The following is a 27,368-nucleotide window of genomic DNA, read 5'->3' on the forward strand; positions in this document are numbered from 1 at the left end:
CTTGGGTGGACTTGAGGTCAGAGCAAAAGCACCGAGGCCTGGCCATCCTGGGTGGACTGGATCACAAAGTCCCCAGGAAGTCCTCAGCACAAAGCCCCTCATTTTGGGTGGCTTTGGGGGACACAGATTCACCCCTGCTGGCCACTGGGTGTGTCCTGGCTCAGACAGCACTGGGAGGGACACAGAGACATGGCACAGCTCTTGAAACCAGCCCTGAAGCCTTTCAAGAGTCACTTCAGAGCTCACAGAGCTGATGCCAGCAGTGAGACAGTGAGCAGGCCCTGCTCAGCAGCTGTGCTCACCCCGTTAATGGGCAACTTAATGAAATCACACTCAATTAATACATTTTCCCAGGTTACTGATAGGGTTTTCTGGCTCTTCACCCCACGGCTGAGCTGGCTGTTTGGCACAGGAGCGTGTCCCGGACACGCCAACGGCTGCCCAGCACAAATATTGAATATTTACCCACCTGCCACTCACAGGGCCCGGCAGGCAGCCCCGTCCTGCCCACGTCAGCACGGGAATCCCTGCCCATTAAACATTAACAGCCTGGCTCTGTGTCCTGGGGCCAGCCCTGCTCCCAGGATTGTGCCCTGGGAGCCAGGACCCAGCCAAGAGAATAAACAGATATTGGAACAGGATTATGGGGAGATGGGCTGGAGGATACTTTGACTTCTTAATTGCTCTTTTTATGTTTTTTTTTAAAGTTGCTGAGTTCATTCTGCAGACGACAATTGATGCCAAAACTCTTGTATGCCACTGCCCCACTCTGTGGTTCTCCCTGCCTCTCCTGACTGTGCCACACTGCAGGGGATGGTGGCGCTTCCTCCCAAGCTCAAGGAGCAGACCCTCTGGTAGAAAGTGGTTTGGGTCACTCCTCCTTCTCCTCCTGCAGTGGGCAGAGCTCAGGAGACCCTAAGCACTGGAGTCACCCTGTCCTTGCTCTGCTGCATCACTGGCTCTGGAAATGGGGCTGGTGGGAGCCCCCTCCTCATGTGAGACACGGGCAGTTGGGTCCCTCCTTTGTTCCAGCCCTGTCTTGTTCTACATCACTCCCAGGGCAGAAATACCAGACATTTCCACTCATCTGCAGCTTGTGCTGAGCTAACCAGTGGCCAAAGCCTGTGGCTGGTTTGCAGCCCTGTCACAGCTTCCCACCACACTATCTGCGTGTCAGAGAGGAGGGATGTTGGCCAGGTCCTTCTTTTCCCACAGCAACACATTTTCCAAGGTTCTCCTATAAAAACGACACGCCAAAGGCATCTAAAAAGCTTTCCTGACACTCATGGATTAATGGGAAAACTGAGAAGTACACAGATGGTCCAGGCTTTCCTAACAAGTCACCTCTCCCCACGGCCAGTTATGTGGGAGCAAAACTCTCTGGTAAATGAGGAGCCTTCAAACTCTTCACCAAACCACCCCAGGGCTCCCTCCATCAGAAATGCTTTACATGGGTCCAGCCTTTGTAACTTTGCATGGTCCAGGATTTCTCACTGGTTGGGTTAAAAACAGGGGGAAAGGAGCAAGAGAGCAGAGGATGCTGATTGCATCAGCGTCTCCAGGAGCTCTGTCTCAGTGTCACATCCCAGCAGGAAGAAACATTCCCTGGAAAGTGTCCCCTGAAATGAGACTGCAACACAGCACCTCCACAATGGAGTGCTGGTAAAAGTGAGCTTTCTAATTACAGCCAAGCCAAGAGAAGCCCTGATCCCTACTGACCCCTGGGGAACCTCAGGGCTTCCTATACACCCTCCTCCCTGCTCAACCCCACACTGCGACCACGACACAGCTCTGGTGGGGACTCGGAGCCCATCACCACAGGATGGGGTGATCTTAAGTGTGGGAAATGGATTTGTGGAGAGTTCTCAGGGCCTGACAGAAGCCCCACGCGGTGTGCATCTGTATGCAAACCTTGAGATAAGAAATGCTGGCTTAGAAATGCCATGGAATAGGACAGATATTGTTGAGAGAGAAATGGAGCAAGAAAAAAGTTTCAAAGGATGGCCTTGCAAATAAGACTGGATACTTTGGAGAAATAGAACTATGAAAGATGCATTGTGGTAGGACCCACGAGGGGTTGTTTTGGATGATTGGTTTTAAGGCATTTACAGCATGGTGTGGCAAAAGCTGATAAGCCAAGAAACATTTCTAGTGTTTTGTAATTAGGAGATGGCTTCTGATTGTGATGGCGTGAATTATAACATCTCTATTGTCCCACCCTTCACATGAGATTGAAAATAGAATAAAAGTTTTTAAAACACCTCTCAGTTGCCCATCTCTGGGCCAGAAAAGGCCTTAATCCCACACTTCAGCACCTCCCTGCACGTGCTGCCCCGAGCCCGGCTCTCACCCGGCACACGGACATCTGGTTGGTGGTGAGGGTGCCGGTCTTGTCGGAGCAGATGACGGAGGTGCAGCCCAGGGTCTCCACCGAGGGCAGGCTCCTGACGATGGCGTTCTTCTTGGCCATGCGGCGCGTGCCCAGCGCCAGGCAGGTGGTGATGACGGCCGGAAGGCCCTCGGGGATGGCGGCCACCGCCAGCGCCACCGAAATCTTGAAGTAGTAGATGGCCCCCCGGAACCAGGAGCCGCCGTGCACGGGGTCGCTGAAGTGGCTGATGTTGATGACCCAGACGGCGATGCACACCAGGAAGATCACTTTGGAGAGCTGCTGGCTGAACTCATCCAGCTTCTGCTGCAAGGGTGTCTTCTCAGGCTCGGTCTCCACCATCTGGTTTCGGATCTTCCCGATCTCGGTGTACACCCCCGTCGCAATAACGATCCCCACGGCCTTCCCAGCTGCAATGTTGGTGCCCTGGGAGGGGAGGAAGGGAGGAGAGTGGATATGTGGGCATGAAACCTCTTGGTCTGAGCAGGGAAATGGGTTGCCCATTGTGAAAGGAGAACATAAGATCTTGGTTAAGGGGAAAATGGGACATCTTGGGTTTTTATATAAACCCACCCTAAGGAGCAGGAGAGCCCTTCCAGAGAGCTGTAACCCCTCGAGGAGTTGACTTCTGCCTGAGAAGAACATGAGAAAGGAGGAAACCCAAATTTGCAATAGCTCCAGGCTCACCACAAACCTCTTCCCCATCCATAATGCATCCTACTTGACGGGAAAAAAAGTGCTCTGAGATTGCCCAAGGTATTTAAAGGCCTTATGTGCCACAGCCCAAATGGAATCCAAATGAAGCAGGTTCTTATTTTTATGGATTTGGGGCTCTTTTTATGGATTCAGGTCTTATGCATGCACTCTGCTCAGAGATCTCCCACATCCACCAGCCTCTGCACTTTGGAAAAGCACAGAAGAGGTGGAGACAGGTGTAAGGGACTTACAGAGAAAAGCATGTTCTTCTTGTCTTGGTTGACAGCCCGGGGATCAGGGATGGGGTCAGCATGTTTGATCACCGACACAGACTCCCCTGCCAAGACAAGAGAGGAGAGATGGACCACCCATGTTCCCTCTCCAGCCTCAGCTCATCCCTGTTCCAAGCCTGCATCACACACCCCACAGCTACTAGGCAGCACTTTGCCACCAAACCATCCAAACAGCCACCATGGGGATGTCCAACCCCACATGTCACACAGGAAAGCCCCAGGCTTTGTGCTCTGCAGGAAGGACACCCAAGCACCAGACACATCTCACCTATGCCGTGGCTTTGAGGACCTGGGAAGGTCCAACCGTCCCAACCATCATCTAAATCTTGCTCTCCCACCCTTTCCCACCCCAGCGAAGCACTTATACCAGCATGAGTTCCAGAACTGGCCTCCAGGAAGGCAGCAGAGGGAAGCTGCCTCTGCTCCACACGCACCTGTGAGGATGGACTGGTCGACCCGCAGGGTGGTGGAGCGGATCTCGATGATCCGGATGTCTGCTGGCACCTTGTCACCAACTGCAAGGACAAGGACAGCAGCTCTGTCAGGGGGCACTGGCAGCACCCAACACACCAGGAATGGGGATAGCAAACCCCAGCTGAGACCAGCCACGTGCAGGCGCACAGCAGCACCCAGCCTGGAGCGATGAGGGCTGCAGCCCCTAGCAAAGGGTCCTGCACTGGGATACCTCATTTCTGCATTTACAGCTTTGTTAAAGCTTCATTTTGTCTGTCTGTAATTCACAAGTCTGCCCCCAGCCAAACCCTGGTGGTGCCCTGCCTGCTGTGCTGCATCCCCTTCCCTACCGTGTCCCTGTCTCTCCTCTTCCCTGCAAACTCTCCCTGCACCCTTGCCTTGCCTCTTCCCTGCAAAAAAACAGAACATCCCCATGTTGAAGCAATCTGAGCTTCCTAATACCAGTCTTAACCCTGCTTCAGGTTTCTCTGGAACGACTGGAAGCTGTTAACAGTGGAAAATCTTCTGTGTCCAAGACAAACAACCATCCCTGGCTCTCCTGGCATGGCACAGTGGGCACAGGTGAAAGCTGCCCCGTCTACTGCCACCCAACACCACCCTCCAAGGCACTAGTGCTTCCTTAAAAAAAAACATTTTAAGCTGTTTTTCCCACTGGGTTTCTTCCCCCTGGCTCTTCCTCCTGCTCCCTTATCGGCTGGACACAGCCACGCTCTGAGGCTTTGGAAACATTGAGGCCGAGGGAGCCCTGGCTCCCAGCCCCTCCCATCCCTTACACAACACGGCTGGCTTGGCTGCTAACGATGCTCTCAAATCCCAGACTTTAACGAGTGCTTCCTCCCGGGGCTCGTAAACCCCCCCAGAGCAGCAGGAGGAGCTGGCGCTGCTCCACCACCCAGCCAGTTATTCCAGCTGCAGATCCCAACGCTCCAGGATGCAGCAGCAACATCTGCCAGACCCCGCTGCTCCCTGTCACAGCTGCCTGGGGGTGCCAGCACAGACTTCCCCAAAACATCACGCACAGACTCGGACTCTGCATCTGTTCAAGGGGGCTGGAGCATCTCAGAGGGAGCAAAGAGCTCCTCTTCCCCTGGGAAAGGCAGGAGGACTTGCAGACAGGAGCTAAACCTGCAAAGGAAGACTCGTGCAACATCTGGGGACAGAGAGCCCTGGTGGCTCTTGCTCCAGGGTGCACAGTGCCTTCTCATCCCACAGCACAGAACAGACCTGGCCTGGCCATTAGCCAGGTACTGAACCTGTGCTGATCCCCCCAGCACCACGAGTCTCCCCAGAGAAAGAGAGGAAAACAGGGGGACGCTGCCTGGCCGTGGCCACTGGCCCTGCCCGAGCACCACGGGGGTCACAGCATCTGAGGGAGCTCCCGAAGAGGTGCTCTGCCTGCCCTTTTTGGGAAAGGCAAAAGCTGCCTGCACCAGGACTCACCTCCACGGCCTTGTCACAAAAGGGCAAAACTCAGCTGGGTTTGAGCAGCCTGCCAACTTCCAGCCACCCCCTCCTTGTCTCAGTGTAACAGGTTTCCTGCTCCCTGCTGCCAAATTCATTGCATTTGCACATGCAAACAGCAGCCAGCCCCTCCTGCCTGTGCTGTCACACATCCAGGGCATCACCTGGATGTCCACGGCAGGTTCAAAGCTTTTCCTCCTTGTGTGCTTTCCTATCAGGCACCTGACAGCACCCTCACCACTTTCCATAACCTCCTAAACCCACAATTTGCTAATAATTTGCAAACCCCTCCAGAGAGCCCAGCTCTTTCCATTCCAGTTGCAATGCTGATTGTGCCATTAAAAAGTAATATTGGGCTGCTGATGGGCAGGCAGTATGCACTTGATTTGGAAAGATGGCAGAATTTTATTAACAATTCATTAATTTAATTAAAGGCCAGGTCAGCAGCTGGACTGCATTGTCAGAGCTGGTTTGGGAGTGCTGCCAGCTCACACAGCTGAGGATGTGGCTGGCTTGATCCTCCCTCCACTATTTTTTTATTCATCTTCCAGCTGAAGCCCAACTTGAAGACATAAATAACAGCAAGCTGGCTGGGCAAGGGAGGGATTGCCGCATGTTTCCACCAGCAAGGCCACGAGGAGGAAAGGAGAGGATTAGTTTTGTGGCTCTGGGGGTTTACGGCATCATTTTAGGAACAAACAAAACAGAATAGTTGGAATGAATCCTCCTCAGCTCTGCTGGGGCAGGCAGCAGACCCCCAGGCAAGCTCTGCTGAATGCACAGCTCCAACAGAAGGGCTGGGGGGTACAACCCACCAGAGGCAAAATCACCCTGCAGCTCATCCCCTCTGTCACCCTGCCCGGATGAGCAGCCCCAGCTCCCAGGGAGGCCTCCCCACACAGGTGCCTGCAGCAGCACCCAGCACTGGCCCTTCACCCACGTCCTGTCCAGGGATGTGTGTGGGAGAGCAGCTTCCAGAAACAGGGAATCTTGGCAGAAAATTAAAAGTTCTCCTAGTTCTTCCAGAAAAAGGGGAAACCCTCCTGAGACACAAAACCTGCGTCAGAAATGGATGTTTTTTCTCTTCTCTGCTGTTCTCTATCGCCTGATGCTCAGGCAAAGCCTTGGCAAGCTGAAGAGCCTCAGCTTTGGGGGACCCCCCGTCCAGTACCAGCTCCCCATCCAGCCCCGTGCCCTGGGGCGGTGGCACCCTACCTGCCACCTCCACGATGTCCCCAGGGACGATGTCGCGGGCGCGGATCCGCTGCACGCCGCTGCGGTCGGCGCGGATCACCTTCCCCATCTCGGGCTCGTACTCCTTCAAGGCCTCGATGGCACTCTCAGCATTTCTCTCCTGCAAGCAGAGAGGAACAGAGCTGCTGGTGCCAGAGGCTCCTTCCCCACCCGCTGCAAAGACAGGAGAACCCAAACCCCAGCCCTGGCTTTGGAATCCAGCTACACCATGGATGGGACAAGCACCTTCAACCTCTGCAAAACGATTCCTGCTGCTTGAAACCACCCCAGGTCCTGGACATTGCCTGGACCTTTGGGGTTGATAATCTCATTCTTGGTTTGAAAAGCAACGTATCCCAACCAACTGTATTTTTCCCCATCCAGCAACCTCACCTCAGATCAAGCTGCAGATAAATAAATGGCCTTACAATGAACAGGTAGACAAGAGGAGCATCACTGGCTGAAGCCATCACTGGCTCATCCCCCAGGAGAGACACAGTGAGGTTAAGGGCAGCAGCCACTGTGGCTTCCTGGTGGACAGAGCAAAGACCTTCCCTTGGAAAATGCATTTGGCCCTGGCCAGGAGACAAGCAGTTTTTGCCAGGATAAGTGCAAGATAAGCTCCCACCAGCAAGAATTGCCAAAGAAACACTGAAAGAACGAGCCAAGAGGCAGCCAGTGACTGAGGATATGTGCAGGGGCATGGGGAAGCACGGCCAACATGAAAATTGAACCTTTGGAAAATTAATTTCCAGGGGCATGAAGCAACCAGACCTTTAGATGAAGGATCTGAGCCACGTGGAGCAGAGACCTGGAGGGCAGGCTGAGCCTTACCTGCCACACCCCCACCACAGCGTTGGCAATCAGGATCATGATGATGACAATGGGCTCCACAAACGCCGTCGTGGTCTCCTCCCCTTCTTCAAACCAGGCCAGGATCTGGTGGCAAGAGGGAAGAAGGGGCACAATGTGGTTCAAACAAGAGCAGCAACATCTTCAGGAGAATGGTGGAAACAAGAGCCAAACCACAGGTGGTTATTTGCTGGAGAGGGAACAAGCTGGAGGTGGCCAGACCCACACGGCTTGGTCAAAGAGTGGAATTGCCACGTCCCACTGCTGGAGCCTCCACTGCTCTGCTGGGATAAGCTGAAGCACTGAACAAGTGGGGCTGGAGCAAACAGCCATGCAATGCCTGAATGAGGTTCTCACCAGGAAAGACTCTCCCTTTGTGTTCAGTACTCCTGTGGGGAGACCACGGCCATGAGCTGATGGATGGAGAGACCAGGCAGCACTGCAGCCCCTCCTGGGCAGAAGGCCAGTGATGTAACATGAATAATCAGTGCAGTAAGAGCAGCTCTGCAGAGCAGGGACTGACCTTGTGGCTTCTTCCCCCCTGTCCACCCCACAAAGGCCTCATACCATAGTACAGATGAAGCACACACACAAATGTTTCCACTCCATTTAACTGCTCATCGACCTGCACTGTGTCAACACAGCAACACCTCTCTGCTCTGTCACAGAGGCACTGGCACAAGGACCTGACCTCTGGCACAGGGCTTCACACCTGCTCTACCTGCATTCACTTCACTGCATGTTGCTTTAGGAATGTATGAAACCCCACAGGGGACAGCCTTCCCCCTTATCTACCCATGGGTCACATCCTAAAGGCAGAGACAGGAGTGTCAGCTTTGCCATCCTCCTCCCAAACACACTGACTTACACTCAAAAAAACCCCAGCTGTTCTCCAGCACCTTGGTGGAAACATCTCCTCACGCAGAGATGCTCCCAAGGCAGATTGTGGGCAAAACTGAACTGACAGTTCAATACTGGGGCACAGCAAACCGGGCTCAAATCATCAGCCTGGAACAGCCCCTTGTAAACAGAAGGCAGCCCAGGGAGCCCATTAATATCACTTTTGGTGCTTTTTGATCAGCATGACTGAAAAATCCTGCAGTCCCATCTTTAAGCAGATGCAGTGATATTGCCACCATGCCCTAGAAACCACTGCTCTGCAGCTGCATCTCCTTCATGCCACAGGCACCTGCCCTCCTTTCCTCTTCAGATGTCACCTGAGGCTGTGTGTGCCCCAGAAGGTGCCACCCCAAGCTCTGGGTACTCACAAAGGACAGAAAAGCTGCCATCAAAAGGATGCGGACGAGGAGGTCTTCAAACTGCTCCAGTACCAACTCCCAGAGGGACTTTCCTGGTGGGAAAACATAAAGCCAAGAACAATCAGTGCTCAAAAAAATCCCCAGAAGACAGGTGGACCCACTGAGGCCCTAAGACCCACGGAACCACATCCCTGCTTGCTTCAGGGCTGCTCTGGTGCCCCTTGGCCGTGGGCATTGGTGAGGACATGCAGCATCGCAGTGGGGGCTTCTCTCTAAAGTGAAATGCTTCCATTTCTGGCACTGCCCTGCTTTTACAGGGTCTGGTTTTAAAAATCCTCTGTGCTTCTGTTCACAGAAGTAGCCTCACCACCACAAGGAAGCTCTACTGTGAGCCCAGCTTTCTGTGGGCTGAGATTAAAAGACCCCAAAGCTTCCCTCTTCCTTGTCCCCAGCACACTCCCCCCAGACTCAAGGCATGTACTGCCACCTCCAGCCCATAACTTACCTTCTTCTGCAGGGAGCTCTGGGGGTTTTCATCAACAGCCCAAGAAGCACAGTGCAGCAAAAAATGATAAAGATAAAAAGATAATTAGTGATTTGGACCCAGACTAGCAATCCCTTCCCTTATGCCTCACTCAGCACCCCAAAATGCATTTTTTTCTGCACAAATTCCCACATCAAGGCAGCTTGTTCTCAAACTTCTCAGTCCAACACCAAGTAAGCAGCCCTGGAAACATCATTTCCCTGCTGCAAGTGGCTGCAGCAGCATTTATTCCTACACTCAGCCTGCCTAAAAAAATATTCCTCAGGAGCTGCCCTCTCCAAATCCAAGACACAGAAGTCCAACCATCCCATAAAATGCCCTGCCAGAAACCCAATACAGCCCCACTGGGGACTGTAACTTTCAGACCATATTTCCTATTAATCTGTTGTACTTTACAGCCTGCAACGCTCTAGGAAACAAATCCAAGGGCGATGCTCAGCTGCTCCAAGCTGTGCTCCTGAACCCGCCCCAGGGGGTGCAGAGCCTCCATCCACACTGCTCCCAGCCAAACCCAAGCCCAGTCACCTGCAGAACCTCAGAGAAACCCAGGGGCTCCCAAGCACCCACCACAGCTTGCCCAGCGTTCCCACATCTCCAGGAGGTGACTGTGACCTTCGCAGGCAGCCACGGGTCCCCTGACCACTGGACAATGTGAGGCCCTAAGAGCTGAGCTTTTACATTTTCCATGTATTTCTAATCCTGCAATTCTTCAGTGTTTAACTCCAAACTCCATATAGTGTTAGCTACAGCTTTCCCATTTTGGTCAAACACAACAATTCCTCTCCAGGCCTGGGAATCAAGGACACCTCACTGCCAGAGGCCCCAAGAGATGTGAACAAAAGTGATTTGGGGGGAGCAAACTTGGGGTAAATAACTTCATTACCGGATGGTGTAATTGGAAGATTAACCCCCAGTGTGCAAATGGACCAAACTTACAAAAACATGAAAACCTGTGACCTGCTGTCCATTTTGGGTGTAGCCCCTGGAGGGCTTCATCTGCCCTAAATATACCTGAAGGCCCTTCAATAAATATAAATAAACTGCTTTTTATTCTCTTAATTTTGTCTGGCCTCTGTTTTCAGGTAGTCCCAAAAAGGCATCAGTGCTCAAACCTTGGTCCCCTCCAAGGGAATCCTCCTGCTCCTGGGCAGCAAGGGGTGTGCTGGCCCTGCTGTGGGCAAGGCTGGGCCCAAGACTGGGAGGTCCTCACCCAGGGAGGGCTCAGGAGTGACCCCCTGATTTTGATGGCTCATGGGGGTTTGACTCCACTTGCCCCCATTAGAATCCCAGAGTGGGTTGAAAGGGACCTTGAAGACCATCTTGTTCCATGGCAGGGACACCTTCCATGACCCCAGGTTGCTGCAAGCCCCATCCAGCCTGGTCTTGGACACTTCCACAGCTGCTCTGGGCAACCTGTGCCAGGCCCTCCTCATCCTCACAGGGAAGAATCTCTTCCCAATGTCCCATCTAACCATACTCCCTGGCAGTGGGAAGCCATTCCCTTGTCCTGCCGCTCCATCCCTTTTCCAAAGCCCCTCTCCAGCTCTCTTGTAGCCCTTTTAGGCACTGGAAGGGGCTCTCAGGTCTCCCCTGAGCCTTCTCCTGTCCCCAGATCTCTCAGTGTACTTCTGCACCCCATGGGGGTGATGAGGAACAGGTGACAGCTCTGGGTCAATGGTTACACTCAACTCAGAGGTGTTTTCCACCCTTAACAATTCTATGATAAAACAAGATGTTTCTCCAACTCCTTGTGTTTCTGAGAGGGAATAAGAGACAAGATGAGTCCAAGAGGAATCAGCCCGAGGCAGACACTGATTCCCCACCACTGTGGCAGTCTCCAAACACCCCCAGCGTGGAGCCCTAAGTGAAAGCAGGAAGTGAAACCTGCTCATCTGTTTTCCATCACCTATTTTCATTCAGAGGAATGAAAAAAAAAAAACCCAAACCAAACCTACCTTCACTAAACCAACCAGTGAAAACAAGAACCCTGAATGTGTTCATGCTTCCAACTCTACCAGGTCCCCAGTCCTCACAGACACACCCACTGTGAGCTGTTCTAAAGCCACATTCCCCCTGGGTCAGGCTGCTCTGATCCCCTGCCACTGTGAGACACAGACCAGTACACAATGCCTATAATTATTTTTATAACAAATAAAAAAAAATAATCTTGGAGCACCTTTAGTGTTTCAACTCACTCTACAGAGCATGTCAGAGCAAAGTGGCTCTTGTCCTCTCACAGCTAGCTCCTCTCCACCCCCAGCTTCCTCTCCCCAGCCCAGAGAGCCTCCAAAATTAAAAGTAGAAGAGATCTGCTGCTGCTATTTCCATCCAGACTCCACTTTAAAGGGTGCAAGCGTGCAAGGTAAGGGGGCTGAGGGCAGGCAGGTGCCCTGGGGGAGCAGCTGCGGCTCCCACAGGTCTTGGCTCAGCCGGGGTGCCCCGGGGTGACTTTCCACCCCGAGCAGCCACCTGGAACACCACAGTGCTCTCAGTGCTTGTCCCACACTGTGTTTGCATGAAGAGTGGAGCAGGGCCGTTCACAGAGCCGGGACTTTGCATGAGATCTTGATGAAAGTTCACAAAAACGGGTTTCTGTGAACTCAGGAAACACGTGCCCTGGGGCAGGCAGCTGAAACCCTGCGGTGGCACAGTGACACTGCCATCCTGTCGCCAAACCTCAAAGGCAGCAGTGCTGCTGCAGGCACCTCCCAAACCCCCAGGTTTGAGTACAGTGATAACCAGGCAGCTCCTGCTGTCGCTGACTCCTTCCACCACTCTTCAAGTGGCAGCTCTGCACCAAACACTCAGAGAAAAAGGGCAGAAAGTCACAATAAGCCCATACTTTTGAGTGTGAACTGATAAAAACACACTGGAAAACAGGAAAGTTTGTGGCTGGAGCTTCCTCCTGACACATCCAAAGTCTCACTAGAAGTAAGAGGGTTTGCTACCTCCAAACCCCAAGCTCTGTGTGAGTCAGCCCTTTGGCACCAGCAGCGCTGCCATGTCCCATCCTGCAGGGAAACCCACCACAGGCAGGGAACCAGGAAAATCCCAGACCTGTCATTCCCTTGGGACAACATGGTGAGTGCAAACAGGCTGAAATGGAAACTCCTGGCTGGCACCTGAATAGCCCCTTTCTTTGAAGGGGGGCTCAGTACAGAAGTCCAACCCTGGGCACGAGCTCCCAGCCAGAACACAAATGCAGTGACACCACCAAGAGTGGAAAGTGGTAATGGTGGCTCAGAGAATCCCAAAATGGGTCACCCACATGCACCAGAAATACCCGGCTTCCCCAGCTGAGCAGTCCCATCACAGGATCTGCAGCTTGTGGACACATCTGGGGCTCCTCTGCTCCTGCTCTTCTGCATGGCAGCTTTGGAGAGCAGAGCCAAGCAAGTGGAGATATCCCAAGAGCTGCTTTTTCCTGTGTGCCAGGTGAGGTTTGCTCACACCAGTGACAGCCACTCATTCAGGGCTGCTTCAAAAGGCATCAGAAAGATAAAATAAACAAGATACAACCCCCCCTCCCATGGCAAACACCACTGGCTTGCTGTTTCTGTAATTCCCCAACATTCATCCCTGCTCCAGCCGTGCCCTGCTCCTGGGGGATCCACTGCCCCAAAACTAATCAAATTCAGTCAAATTAAGGAAATTCAGATGTCACAGGGCCATTCCCAGCAAAAGAGCACTGTCCCCTCTGGGTTAAGCCACCACCACCACCTCTGAGGGCTTTGCCTTGCAGGGACACATCCCCAGCTCCAGGGACTGCTGAGCATTTGCAACTTGCTCTGAGTTTGTCACATCATGCCATCTCACTGTGCCATCACATCTGTGGCGACATTTGGCCACACCAGGCTGCAAAATACCCACATAAGATGCTCGAAGGGCGTGCAAGGAGCCCGGGCACGCTGGGCAGCCGTGGGGCTGGCGTCGGGCTGTTGTAGCAGGAGGCGAATTTCCAGCTCCTGCCAACTCAAACAGGGCTGGCAGCCCACGGGCTGGCGCCTGCAGCATGGCAGGGCACGGCAACCAGGTGATGAAAAGGTAAATAAACAGCGGTGCCACCCACGAGCACGGGCACAGGCGGCTGCCCCGGGCTCTGTGACAGCCCCGTGTCCCCCGGGGACCCGGCCCCGCTCTGCCGGCCAAAGCAAACACACACCGGGACAGGGGGGCACTGGGGGCTCTTCAGGGAAATGCTTGAGTTTCCCTGCTGTAACAGGAGCAAAAATCCCTGGAGCACATCCCTGCAGCAGCTGGTGTTTCTCCATCCCGCACTGAGGTGCTGCATCCCACTCTGCTTTGGGGGAAAGTGAGGAACAAGGCGACACTCTCAGAGGCCAGCATGTGACAAAGCAACCCCTGGTGCACATTCAAGCCCAGGGTGCAATCCACAGCAGCAAACATCCTGAAATTCCATTTTCCCTCACCATTTCAGGAGCTTCCCTTGTATAAAATCAGATTTCCCTCATGGGAAACACTTCTGCCCCCAAATTATGTGGGAAGAGCATGGTGCCCTCTGGGAGAATAATGAGGAGCATCAGGCCCAGCTTTCTGCTCTAAATAACTTAATTCAAGCTATATTTCTATGTTGTAATCACTTTTTTTCCCCCTGCCTTTAATATCTTTTCCCTTGTGCAGGGAAGGGGAAATGGATGTACAAAATAAGCGATGCATCCAATTCCTTTGGACTTTGCTGACAGGCAGTAAAGCAGTAGTGAAAAGGGCAAGAAAACCCTAAAACAACCCCAGCTGGGAGAGCAGCTCCTGTCCTGTGACAGAAAGCAGCAGCCCAGGCAGGGCTGCTCTGGGATCCCTCCACCATCCCACAGGACAGCAGGCAGGATAAACTGTTATTTTAACTGGCTGCCTTTCCCAGGGCCGGCTGCATGGGAAGGATCCCATCCTGCAGGGATGTCTGCTCTGCCTCACCCCGCTGACAGCCAGCGCTGCACACCTCCACTCCCCAAACTGCTGCACTGCACGGGCAGGACAGGCTTTGCTGGGGTGTTTTAGCTCACACTCAGCCCATAAATCCCAGCCGAGGATGGGGAATGGGGCTGCTCCTCATCCTGGCGCTGAGAAGTGTGAAAAGCAGCGTTTGGGAGCTGCGTGCCTGGGTGTTCCAGCGTTATCTGCACGCAAACACTCACAGCTAATGGTGCTAATGCTCCCAGAGGACAAAACGCAGCGATCCAAGTGCCTGGCTGTGCATGACTTAACTCACCCACACCGCTTCCCTCTCTGCACAGCTCCTGAGCACCACAGCATCCCTGGAGCCGGCCCTGCGCCATGTGCCAGGCAGGAGGTGGCTCTGCTCGGGCAGAGTGGCACCCTCAGGGGGCAGCTAAAGGGACCCTGCCCGCTTCAGCCTCTGTGCCACATCCCCCCATGCCACTGCACCAACGTGGGGGCAAACACACCCCAAAGCTGGCTCAGCCTTTCAGCAGAAACGCCCCAAAGGTTCGACCCCACCAGGCAAGCGGCCACCCGAGACCCAGCAGGGCAGGGGCTGAGCCGGGGCACCCCCTCGGCACGGGGGGCACTGAGCCCGACCACCCACGCCTGGAAACCCCAGCCCGGGGTGGGCACAGCTGCAGGGAGAGCAGGTGAGCCCCCAGGCCTGCAGCCAGCAGCATTTCCAGCTGTGCTGAGCCTCTGCCACCCAAGGAGCACAGGAGATAACCCTGCAGGAGAAACCACCTCAGGGGTGCAGGCACAGCCCTGGGGGCACAGAATCACAGGCTGGTTTGTGTTGGAAGGGACCTTAAAGATCATCCTGTTCCAACCCACTGCTTTGGGCAGGGACACCTTCCACCATCCCAGGTTGCTCCAAGCTGGCTTGAACATTTCCAGGCATGGGGCATCCATCCCCATCCCTGGGGGATGCCACAGCCAAGCCAAGCCCAGCCCTGCTTTGTACCACAACCAGGTACAACCCCAGAGGATTCAGCCCTTCCCCTGCCCTCCACCACCCCCAAGGAGCTGGTCCCAAAGCCAGGGGTGGTTTCCTGCTGTGCTTTCCCCTGCAGAGCAAAGGCAGTAGTGGCTCTGGGTGTGCCGTGGGTGGGGAGCCCTCCAGCCCCAGCACTTATTTGCCTATCGCCTCACAGCTGCTTTTTCCTGTGTGCCAGGTGAGGTTTGCTCACACCAGCGACAGCCACTCATTCAGGGCTGCTTCAAAAGGCATCAGAAAGATAAAATAAACAAGATACAACCCCCCCCCCCCTCCCATGGCAAACACCTCTGGCTTGCTGTTTCTGGTATTCCCCAACATCCACCCCTGCTCCAGCCGTGCCCTGCTCTTTGCAAAAGCCCAGAACCCTTCTGGCTGGGGGATCCACTGCCCCAAAAATAAGCAAATTCAGTCCAGCTGGGGAAGGCAGCAGCCCAGAGTGAGTGAGTAGCACATGAGGAGGGATAGCAGAGGTTTAAGGGCCAGAAACATCCTTGCTGTTTCCAGGCAATGCTTTAGGGTAAAATGATCCAACCGCTTTCCTCACTGGCACCTGGACTCTGTCAATGGCTGGCAAAAAAGTCAGCCCCAAAAATTTCTGGTTTGGGTCACAAGGCTTCCTGGGGCAGACAGAGCTGCAGACCAGCTGCTCATCCAACCCTCACACTGTTCCTCCAAACTCACAGGTTCTGAATCCAGCCCAGCCCCACCAATCCCCCCAGGACAGTGAGGGGGTCCCAGTGGAGAACTGGGGGCACCAGGCACCCACTGCTCAGTCAGGGGAGGAAAGCTGAGAGGCTAATTTGTTCCTTTTTTGGCAGCTGAGCTGATCTCAGCAGGTCAGGGACTAGCAAATGCAGTTATCCTGGATGTGCCCCCGAGAGCAGCAAACCCAGCCCAGTGCTATCTCCTTCTCCCCAGAAAATCAGAAGTGACATCCCCGTGCTGAAGGAGAAGCCACCACGCCCCTGCCCCACTGTCCAGGGGCAGGGAAGCAGGAATGGAGGAGGACTGTGGCATGTGACCAATGGTCCAAGAAGCAGTGTGAAATAAATAAGGAAAGCCTCACCCATTCCACTTTAAACTTCCTGTTCTTTATTCTTGGAAATGGCTCATCCCCAAAATGTTGGGCAGCACGAGCTTCCCCTCACTGCAGTTCAGGGGGTCCTGGCCCAGGGCCATAAACCCTGCCCAGCCCTGAGCATCCTCCCATGCCACAGTGAAAAACATATTGGTTCCCTGCCAATATCCCACCTCCCTTCCTTAATGCCAGGAAAACAAGGACAGAAGACTTTGCCCATTTTGCTCTGAAAAACGAAGCTGCCACTTGGGCTTGCCCCTGCAGTGCCCCCGTGGTGTTTGCAAGAATAAAGTCTTGGAAACGTTCAAAGGAAAAACCTTAGGGAAATGGGACTTGAAGCCACGTCCCCTCACCCCTGTCCCCATCAGCACCCCCAGCAGATCCTGGGATTGCTCTGGGAGTGGGAGGGAGGAAACCCATGGCTCCAGCCAGGGATGGATTATTTGAGCAAACTAAAAGCAGCAGTTTGTTCCCTCCTGCACCAACGCAGTGGAAAGAATTTCCAGCTCCGGCTCCCGGGTGGAAAAGCTAAAAATCTGCATTGAAATAGTAACGGTTTTGGAAAAAGGAGAAAACAAACCAAAAACCCCACAACCACTACAGGAGCTTGAAGAAAATAAAGCGAAAGGTTCCATGAAGTTTTTTCATTCTGGGGTTGTGCTGGGTATTTTTTGCTTCTTCCTACCTCTGCTTCAAGCAGACCCTTCCCATAACTGCAGGGAAAGGCAAGGCAGTGACTCTGCCTCATCTGGGAATCTTCTGCCAAAATTACCACAACCCCAACCAAGGCACATTCAATATATTCTCTTCTTCCACCCTAGAAATATCATTTCATTTCCTCATTTATCACCCTGAAACTAATTCTTCAGCTAAGTGTTAAGTAAATTGGGAATTTTTGTCCAGTAGTGTTGTCTCATTGTTTTGGGCTCCCTGCAGCCCTTGGCTGCTCCCCACATCCCTGAGATGCTCAGCTGCCCCCCAGAGCCACCCCAGAGCCAGCCCAGTGACCAGGAAGCCCCAGCCAGGCCAGGGCAGTGCAGGGGGGTCTGTGCCCCCTCCAGGGACACTGGACAAACTCCGGCCACTTGCAGTGACTCCAACACCAGTGAGAAAACTCAATAGCATTTTCCTGGCAGTGCTGGGCAGCAGTTTAGGAAACCAAGCACAGGGAGCTGCAGAGGTGGCAGTGCCAGGAGCCCCAGTGATGCCCCCACTGCCAGGTCAGCTCGGAGAGTGCCCAGCACCAGGAAGATTCAAACACCCCAGGGGAGGAGCCAAAATTTGAGCTGAATTCTGCAAGAATTGGGAAAGAACAAGGTGGGACTGTGTTTGGGATTTTTTTTCTTCCAAAAAATCCCAAAGGATTTAAGAAAAATCCTATTTTTCAAAAAAATATTTGAACTGAAAAGACTCCAGGTAAGAAAATGAGACTAGGATGCATTTTTCCAAAGGGATGTATTTGATTCTGGAGGAGAGATGCTGCTCAGAACACAGCAAATGCTGCTGTGCTCGGGGGGGAACAGCAGAACTGCCTCCCCAAGGACCAGCTCCAACATCCCTTTACACTGAGACAAGCAACTTCCATGGGGCTCTAAGCAACCATTGAGGATATCACATTTGAATGTCTTGGAAAATAAACCAATAAATAATAAAAATAAGTAAGAAACAGAAATAATAAATTACATTACAAATGCAACTAAAGTTACTGAGCAGACCCTCAAACCTGCAGCGTCCATTTAAAAAAGAAAAACAACAACAACAACAAAAACAAACAAAACCTCACCAAATACAAACAAAAAATAAAACAAAACAAAAACACCTAAACCCCAAAAACTACTACAGGGTATTGCTTTTAAATCCAAACTGCATCTTTCCCCCTTCCCTGCCGAGATGAGGAACCTGCTCATCCTGACCCCACCAAAAGCTGATGTTTGCTTTAATTGCTGTCTTTTAATCCATCTGTTTTAATCAATCCTGCTGCTGCCTGCAGCCAAGCCCCAGGGCACAAACTGCATTTATGGATCATGAACACCCAGCCTGTGAACCCTGGGGTGGAAACATCCCCTGCCCCAAGCTCAGGGCTGAATGGATCCAACTCCATCCTCGCTGTGCTGTGGTCTGGAGGGAGTTGGGTTGGAGTCTTTTTTCCATTTATTTGTTTTCTGGAGGAAATGTTTCTGTCATGGCAAAGCCGTGGGGAATATCAAAGTTAGAACATGGCATCCCACCCCAACCCATCTCCCATGATAAATAAAACCAGGATGATAAAATCCATCCAGTGTCTCTGCAGGGTGATGCATCCCTTAATCCTCACGGGTGCTAATGAGCTGCTTTTAACTCAAACTGAGATTACCAATCATTAATTTATTTTGCAGAACTCCTTGCCCCAGATGACCTGCCTCCACCCCTCCCTTTGCTTTTTCTGGTATCTGTTCTCAGAGAACAGTCTATTTTCAGCAATCCTCTTGGATGGGTTTTCATGGAAAATGAAGTCTACCCGGCCCTTAGTTTGGATTATATCACAAGAAAAAAATTTCTGTAGGATAGAAAGGATCTGTTTTTCTGGGTGGGAAAAAGGGGCAAGTTGGACAATTAATGCTTTTCATGGATGAACTCTCTGAGGATCACATACTTCTGTGTAGTTGAAGGAGTTCCTTTCCTGGAATGAGATACTTGGAGATCCCTGGAAATATGAGTCCTTTCTAGGGTTTTTTCAAAATTGCCTCCCAAATATACATAATATCTGTGAGTGTGACTATGAAGATGAAATATTATACATATATGTATAAATATCTGATACCAACATATTTGTGCATAAGGATAAAATATTTTATATATATATATATATATATATATATATATATAAAAATGTACACACAGGGAAATCTAAATTTATTTGTATGGAAAAGGGAATAATAATTTGAATTAGGCTTTATAAACAGAAGAGGAACCCCAGAGTGGGTCTGAACCAGCACTGCAGAGCAGCCCCTTCTCTTGGGTCACTGCAGGAATCCCCCCTGGAGGGGAGCAGAGAAGATCCCTGGCTCTCAACGTGTGGAAAAGCCCAGAAGAGCTGCAAAACCCCAAAGAACCCGAAGGGAACCCTCTGTGACAGACCAGGAACGGCGCTCCATCACTTCCCCTTTTCCCGCCTGCACTGCTGAGCCAGCCTTTTTCATTTTTACTTTTCCACTCACTCCCCACAGATTCCTTAATTTAGCTCTTCTGTTGACTTGGGAGCTGCAGAACGGAAAAAGGAAAGTGCAGACAGGCAGGTGAGGGGAGGGTTATCCCGACCTCGGCTGCCCGGCTCCCGGAGCAGGCGGATCCTGCTGGGCAAGCTCCAGCTCAGCTGGGTCCCCGCGGATGCGGGCACCGCTCAGGCCAGCCCAGCTCAGCTCAGCTCAGCTCAGGGCAGCTCAGCCCAGCCCAGCTCGACTCGGCTCAGGGCAGCTCAGCCCAGTTCAGCCCGGCTCAGCTCAGGCAGCTCAGCCCAGCCCAGCTCAGCTCGGCTCAGCCCAGCTCGACTCGGCTCAGGGCAGCTCAGCCCAGCTCAGCCCGGCTCAGCTCAGCTCAGCCCGGCCCAGCCCAGGCAGCTCAGCCCAGCTCAGCTCAGCCCGGCTCAGCTCAGCCCAGCCCAGGCAGCTCAGCTCAGCTCAGCTCAGCCCGGCTCAGCTCAGCTCAGCCCATCTCAGCCCAGCCCAGCTCAGCTCCTCCTCGAGCATCTCTGAGCTTTCACTCCCCGTGTGAAGGAAGCAGAAGAGGAGAGAATCTCCCCCACCCACACACAGCCTCACCGAAAAACAACTGATTTTTATCACCAACCCAGGCAAGGAAAACTGTTTCCAAACCAGAAAAACAAAGATAAAAACCAAAACAAACCAAACAAAAACATCATTATGATCATGATGATGATAATAATAATAATTATTTATTTATGAATTTTTAAAATTTTTATTTTTATTGTTATTTTTGTTTTAAAACCCACCCTGCATAATAAAGCACACATCTAACACAAAAATCCCGGAGCCTTGCATTTGCTGAGGACAGCTCTGCAAGCGCTCCAGGGGGTTTCCCCAGAAACACCAGAGGGGAAAAAACAAACAAACAAAACTAACAAAACCCAAAGGGAAAAAGGCGTTTTGGCCATTCATCACCCCGAGAGGACACGGAGCAGCTGCGGGGACTGGTCCCGCACAGGGAGCAGCTTTCCCAGGCAGCCCCGGCACAGCTGCTGGCTTTGGGGACCCGCGGGGGGCCGGAGCGCGTTTAGGGACAGAGAGGAGCCCGGCCCAGCCCGGATCCACTGCCACCCGCTGCCACCCGCTGCCATCCGCTGCCACCCACTGCCACCCTGCCATCCACTGCCACCCGCTGCATCCACTGCCACCCGCTGCCACCCTGCCACCCACTGCCACCCGCTGCATCCGCTGCCACTGCCATCCACTGCCATCCACTGCCACCCGCTGCCACCCGTTCCCCGCCTCCCCCGCTCTGGAGCACACGGAGCGCTCCAATAGCCGGAAACACCCGAAGCAAAAATACCGCGGGCAGGAACCCAGGGGCACCGGGGACACGCAAGAGCGAGGAGCGGATTTCCTCCCCAAAACATCGCACCTCCGACGGCAGCGGGACCCTGCCCTGCCGCCCGGCCTGAGTGCTTCTTCAGCCTCTGCAGGGATCTGTCCCGGCAGCGACAGAAGCTTGTCATGATTGCCTCTGCTTGGTTTTCCCTCCATAAAGGGGTCTTTGCTTCAAAAGTGTCCCATAGCTACTTGCAAATGTTACTGTGGGGGGGAATTTTTTTACATGTGTGTGTGTGTATATATATATACATACACTGTGTATATATTTATTTATTTAAAACATATTTTTATATTTATTTTATATATTTTATATAAATATATATTATATAAATATATCTTTTAAAATATATTTTTATATATACATATATATACACTCTATATATACTTTATATAGTGCATCTATATATACTATATATATACACTATATATACTGTATATCTATTATATATATGTATATATATACATATATAAATATATACTATATATATTACATATAATATATAAATATATACTATATATTATATTATATATATACTATATATTATATAATATATATATAAAAATATATACTATATATATTATATATATGTTATCAGTGGGTTATTAAGTTATATTAGTTGGTTATCAAATAAGACATACATCTATAATCTCAAATGGGAAATTATATACATATATAAAATCTCCAAAGGGATATATATATATATATGTATGTATGTATAGATATACAAATCTCAGACTGGACATATGCTGCTCTCAAGTGAAGCACCTGTGTGGTCTCAACTGGGACACACACATACAGTCTCAAACGAAGAACAGGAATATAGGATCTCGGTGGGGTATATAAGTGTGTATTTCATCTCAAGGGGGTTCAGATAGGACCAGAGCTACAAAGCCAGGACCTGCATCAGCACATCCAGCAGATTTCTGAGAATGTGAATTTTAGGAGAGCAGTGACACAGGTTTAGGTCTCCTATAGATCGAGGCTTTCACAAGAGCTACAACACTTCAGCTTTCGGCCATCCCAGGTCACAAACTGGTGCCACTCCATGTCCCCAGTGTCCAGGCAGCACACGGGCAGCTGGGATCACCACCAAACCACAGGCTGGCCTCAGACTCGCCACCTCTGCGGCTGAGCAAGAGAAAAGGTTTTTATAGAGTGATAACGAGCAGCCAAACCTCAAAAACCGGGAGGTTCCCACGGCAAACCAGCAAACCCTTGTCACAGACACCAGGTTAATCGCTGGCAAGGATTAATTCAGCGGCTCAGTGGACTCAGATGCGACCCTTCTGTCAGGAGATGACCGGCTCCACTGAGGCCAGTCACGGAGAGGACCCTCAGCATGAATCCTGAGGGGAGTTAGGAGCCTCCTGTGCAGCAGCTGGGTGCGGGGGAGCCGGCAGCCCCGCAGCCCTGCCCGCCAGGGGTTAACCGCCCACGGAGCAGCCTCCGGTGCTCGCTCACGTCATGGAAATACTGGAGTAACCACAATTTTCTCTGCTGCTGTTTGGCTCCGGTTTTTTTCAACATTTCTACGCTTCCAGCCCAGATCTCTGCTACCTGTTTTCCAGCGAGGTAACCGGCACTAACTGCAGCTCCCCTGAGCACTGGGGATTTTTTTAAAAATATAGGTTATAGAGTTACTTTCTAGTTCGAGTGCTAACAGCACTGAAATACAAAAAAAAAGTAACAATACCACCAAAAAAAAAATAATTATCATGTGCAGAATAACGAATGGGCTGTGGGGTTGGTGCTTTCTGAGTTTTCTGCGTGTTAATATTGCACTGGGTTGGACTGAACCCCCAGACAGCTCTGTCCTGCTGCCACCCACCCACTCAGAGTGGCCACAGGCCCCTTCTCCTCCAGCCATCCCTCCCAGCATCCCAGTGGCCTCAGCATCAGCTCTTTCCCCTGCCCAAGGTGCTGCAGCTGAGCACTGCATTGCCTTCACCCCGGCTGAGATGCCATGGGAGCTCATCCATGGGTGCTACGTGAGAACCAGGGGAAGGGAAAAAAAGGGGGGTGAAAAGCAAAAAAAAAAAAAAAAAGGAAAGAAATATAAAAAAGCAAGCAGAAAAACCCCAAGATTCTTCTGATAATCATGTAATTTTACCTTGTAACTGAGACCATGAGTGCCAGAAAACATCACCCTGCTCAGCTCCTGGTCCACACCCCACTCCCAGTGCCTCCCCTCCAGTTTTCCAGCCCATTTCTGCCCTAGCCCACATGCCAGCAGCCAGCCCAGGAGAAAACAGCCTCGTGTCTGCAGCTGCACTGCTCCTGCTCAGCAGAGAGAAACAAGGGGCTGGGCAGGGAGCACTGCCTGAGTGCCCTGATGGGCTTCTCCCGTTGAAAATAGTGAGTAGGAATTCTAGAGCACCCTTGTGCAATGCCAGCACCCACATATCCACTATTACCTGCCCACAGAGGTTTGTTATTCTGCTTTTAATGCCCTAATCCCCCACAGAATATAGCCCAGGTGTTGCTCTTAACTTCTCAGTCCTGCTTTCAACAGCCCTGAAAACATTAGCAGGGACGGAGCATCCACTGACCCCCCAGGTGAGTTTGATGGACCAAGAGAAGGGTTTTGAGGCTGGTCCAGCCTCAGCAATGCCCCACAGGGAGGAGCCCCTTCCCCAGGAGTGGGGCAGCCCCAGCTGGGAAAGAGGCACAGGATGCAAACACTCAGCATCTGGCTTATAGCTCACAAAAAAATAACCCTAACAAAACACCCCAACAATATTTTGGAGGGGTATCAGCATCCCAACTGACTCTGCAAGCGCTGTGTGTGGGAGAAAAATCAAAGCTGGCTCCTCCAGAGGTTTGAGCACACAAAAAAGCATCAAACCACCTCATTTTTCAGGGCTATGAAAACAGAAGCACCTCGGGGCCGCCAGCAGCCCTGTGAGGTTCCTGATGCCCTTTGATGGCCAGTTCAGATCCTGATGCAAATCTCAGGACAGCCCTGGGAACGCTGCTCTCCAGGGAGCTTTTGTGCATAGGGGATCAGCCATGGTCTCGAGAGCTGCACAGGGCAGCTGCCACCACCAGAAACAACAACCACCTGCTTTAAGTCACTTGAAGTCTCCCTTTCCCGGCCCTGAGCCTTTGCTTTGTGCCAGCATTTGCACCCCTGGCCCCTGTTCAGGGATGTGCCATGGGGGCCATGCCAGAGGCATCACCTGGGCTGTGGCTGTGCCAGGACAGAGCCACCCCACAGCCAGGAGCCTCCTGTTCTCACCCCATCCCTTCTGCAGAGCAGATCAAACGCAGAGTGAAAAGGCAGCAGCTTGGATGCCTCTCAAAAATTAAAATTCTCCTTGGGAGGAAGAAAGCAACAGCAGGCATGGAGTGAGGCTTTTCACTCAAGAAAAATGGGTTTGTGGGAAGCTTTAGAAAGGGAAACTTACTTGCAACGTAATTACCAATTGGATTTTTCAGGGATTTACCCTGGGAGAAGATGACCACAGAAATGGAACATTTCAAATCAGATCTGGAGGTAGGAAAAGGCTTAGAAGATGCAGAAAGACCAATGGTGCTGAAATGGCAAAGAGCAGAGGTGTGACTTTGTGGTGATGGCAAGTATGGCTCTAGGATGGCCATGAACTCCTGGCAGGAGTAGGGACTTCAAAAGAGACACCTGAATTACTGGGGAAAAGGATTATCCTGGGAGAAGGGGGGTATTTTGCTGCTAATGGTGTTTTTGGAGGACACGTTCCAGCTCCTTACTGGAAGCAGCACATCCCAAGCCAGCATCTGGGCACCCACAGTGCATCCAGCTCCTCTTAAATCAGTGTTTTGTAGCACCAGCTCTACCACCCCCAGCTTTAAAACCAGCAATGAAATAAAAATACTCATGAAATAACACTTGTGCCACAAGGCAGACCAAGCCCAGGGCTAAGCACAAGACCCGCAGGCACAGTCCCTTCTCCCACAGCAGAGTTTCTGTGTCTTATGGCCCTGCAAACCTTCCTTCCCTGCTTCCTGCAGCCTTTAGACAGCAGACGTCAGTTTTTCTGAACCTTGTTCTTGATTCACAGTGTTTTTTAAAGGTAGGTGTGAATGCAGGTAACCTCAGAGGATGGCACGGAGATGAAAATCCCAAGTTTCCCTGTCAATTAGGAAAACTTTGTGTAGCCTCTCCCCAAATTTCAAGGCACTCGCAAGGTTTGAATGCCTCAGCATGTCTCCTCAGGGAAAGGATTTGGAGGAGGAGAAAATAAAACCCCCCAGCCCGTAGCATGTTTATGAATCAGACTGTTCAGCGTGTGTTTCGGGGGTGGGAAAGGTGGGCGATGCACAGAGGAACAGAGCGCAGAGTTTGATGAGTCAGAAAATGCTGCTTTTCCTCTTCTCGCTGCCACCTCAAATACTTCAGCGTGAAATAGAAAATTTCTTTTCTTTTTTTTAATGCTTTTTATTATTGTCAAGAGAGAGCTGGAGCATAACCTTGGCTCGTTAGCAACCGCCAGCAGCTAATTCGACGTCAGCCCCCGCCGCAGGCGGAGTACGCGCAGACACACGCGTGTGCCGACGGAGGCACACACACACCCCGGGAAAAGGGTGCAAATAAACCATGCATCAGGGGTGCTCCTAGCAAAACAGGGGCTCAGATGTGTGCTCATGCCTTGGGAACGAGCCTCGGTGGGTTTGAGGAGAGGAGCAGCACAGCCCAGGCTGTATTTGGGCTCGGGGGTGTCTCCTCCTCCCGCCCAGGCAGGCTCGGCACACACACAGGGATTTGGGGATCCTGAGAGAGGCTTGCAGAGACACAGGGAGGTGTGGTAGAAAAAAACAAGCAAATTTGCTGGTGGGCTTGGAGCTGAACCAGGTTTGAATAACACTTGGACACAGCTACACTGCACCTGCAGCAAGGCATGGGATCTGCAGGCACGGGGTGCCACGGTGGGGTCACCCCCCGAGCAGGGCGGGCAAAGAAGAGGATGGTGAGCCCCAGGATGGTCCTGCCCAGCTGAGTTTCCAACCACAGCAGGGCTTCTGCTTCAGAGGCAGAGGAGATGAAACGCAAGATGAGATAAACACCCCTATGCTGAAGCCTCGAGTTTGACTCTGCTGACATTCACAGCCCATTTAGGTTACCGATGGAGCAAATAAAATTATGCATACACATTAATGCCAGCAATATCCTGCCTGAAATGTATGCTCATTTACACTCAGAAATCCATTTAGAAGAGATAAATCAGAGCTATATTTAAAACAGAAAAATCACTTGTCTGTCCACAAAGCAACTCCTGTTTACATCTGTCGTTCCTTGGCAAAAATCAAATCATTTCAAGGGAAATTGTGCCCCTGGTTTTACATTTAGGAAGGGTGCATGCCCGTACCCTCCTGCTCAGTCTGTTATAAAATAACAGATGTGCATTTGGTTATTTTTGTTTGTTTGAGGTTTTTTAAAAGTTTTGTGCTCTAAAAGCAACCTGTGGAGCTTGGAGCTCATGGATGGGATGAGGTACAGGGAAGCACCTGCCAGGCACATGTGAGACATCCAAAGCATTTATTAATTAAAATTGACTTGGGAGATTCAGAATTGCCATTGTGAGACCTAAATGTTCTGTGGCTTCTGCAGTTTCCTTGGCAAATGAAAGGCCATGCTGACAGCACTGATGACAGAGCTCAAACGAGAGCACAAGCTCTTCCTAATGGAGAAATATCTTCTTCCACTCCAGTAATCTGCACCACACTGCTTGGCTCCCCAGCCACGAGCTGGAGATACCAAATAATCAGTATTGCTCTCTGCTTCCTCCTGCAAATGTGTTTGTGAGCACTGGATCCGAAAAAACAATTTTAAGCTCCAAAAGAATACCGCCCCCAAAAATAAAATAATTTTATGTCAGTCACACCAATGATGGCTGCTTCTCACTTAACGTCAGAGCTCGTTGCAGCTCGTGTTTTTTGAAATGCAATAAAAAAGCAGCAGCCAGCAGCTCTGTGGAGCATGTCAGGAGGCAGTTTTTCAGAAAGATGATGTATTTTAGATTGTGATTCACGACCACACTGGCAGTTTGGAGTTCAAGATTAGAAGGAAGTGAATGAAGGTGAGACAGGAGGGTGCGAAAATGAAAGTAGCTGGAGCTCAAGGCCTGCTCTGCACTTCGAGCCACACAAGATTTTTCTTCCCCTTCTGTCAAGCTCAAACGAGTCACCAAACTGCCCCACATTTCTGCTGCTAGAGCTTAATTTAAACCTAAATTGAAATGCAATTTAATACAGCCCATCTCCAAGCCCAGCTCGTTGTCCCAAGCTGCTCTCCCAAACAGGACTCTCAAGGGGAGCCCAGCACAGCCAAGGTGCCTGCTGCCACAACAAAACCTGCAAGTTCTCACCATGCTGGAAAAAAAACCCCACTTTTTGCTTAAAACTAAGGTTTTAAACCAAGCAAACCACACAGGTCCCTATCTGCATGTGTTTAAGGTGTTGTAAACTGTCTATGTCTCATTTGCACCATGAAGAAAATATAAACACTGCTCAGAAATTGCAGAAGTTCAGAATGCTTCAAAGCCTTCGACCACATTTCACTGAGGGTTG

At 51.5% G+C, this 27,368-nt stretch overlaps 1 protein-coding gene across 2 annotated transcripts in view; it reads right to left on the reverse strand.

Annotated features, from left to right (window-relative positions):
- ATP2A3 (ATPase sarcoplasmic/endoplasmic reticulum Ca2+ transporting 3) overlaps positions 1-27,368 on the reverse strand; it is a 54,323-nt gene that overhangs the window by 24,918 nt on the left and 2,037 nt on the right. For both annotated transcript variants that reach the window (XM_038157886.1, XM_038157885.1), the window contains exons 2-8: positions 9,163-9,180; positions 8,667-8,749; positions 7,381-7,485; positions 6,529-6,667; positions 3,813-3,893; positions 3,337-3,422; positions 2,351-2,815 (exon numbers count right to left, since the gene is read on the reverse strand). In XM_038157886.1, the coding sequence (XP_038013814.1) occupies positions 2,351-2,815; positions 3,337-3,422; positions 3,813-3,893; positions 6,529-6,667; positions 7,381-7,485; positions 8,667-8,749; positions 9,163-9,180 (977 nt within the window). The remainder of the gene's footprint in view (positions 1-2,350; positions 2,816-3,336; positions 3,423-3,812; positions 3,894-6,528; positions 6,668-7,380; positions 7,486-8,666; positions 8,750-9,162; positions 9,181-27,368) is intronic.

The sequence above is a fragment of the Motacilla alba genome, chromosome 19 (genome assembly GCF_015832195.1).
Source record: "Motacilla alba alba isolate MOTALB_02 chromosome 19, Motacilla_alba_V1.0_pri, whole genome shotgun sequence".
NCBI classification, from domain to species: Eukaryota; Metazoa; Chordata; class Aves; order Passeriformes; family Motacillidae; genus Motacilla; species Motacilla alba.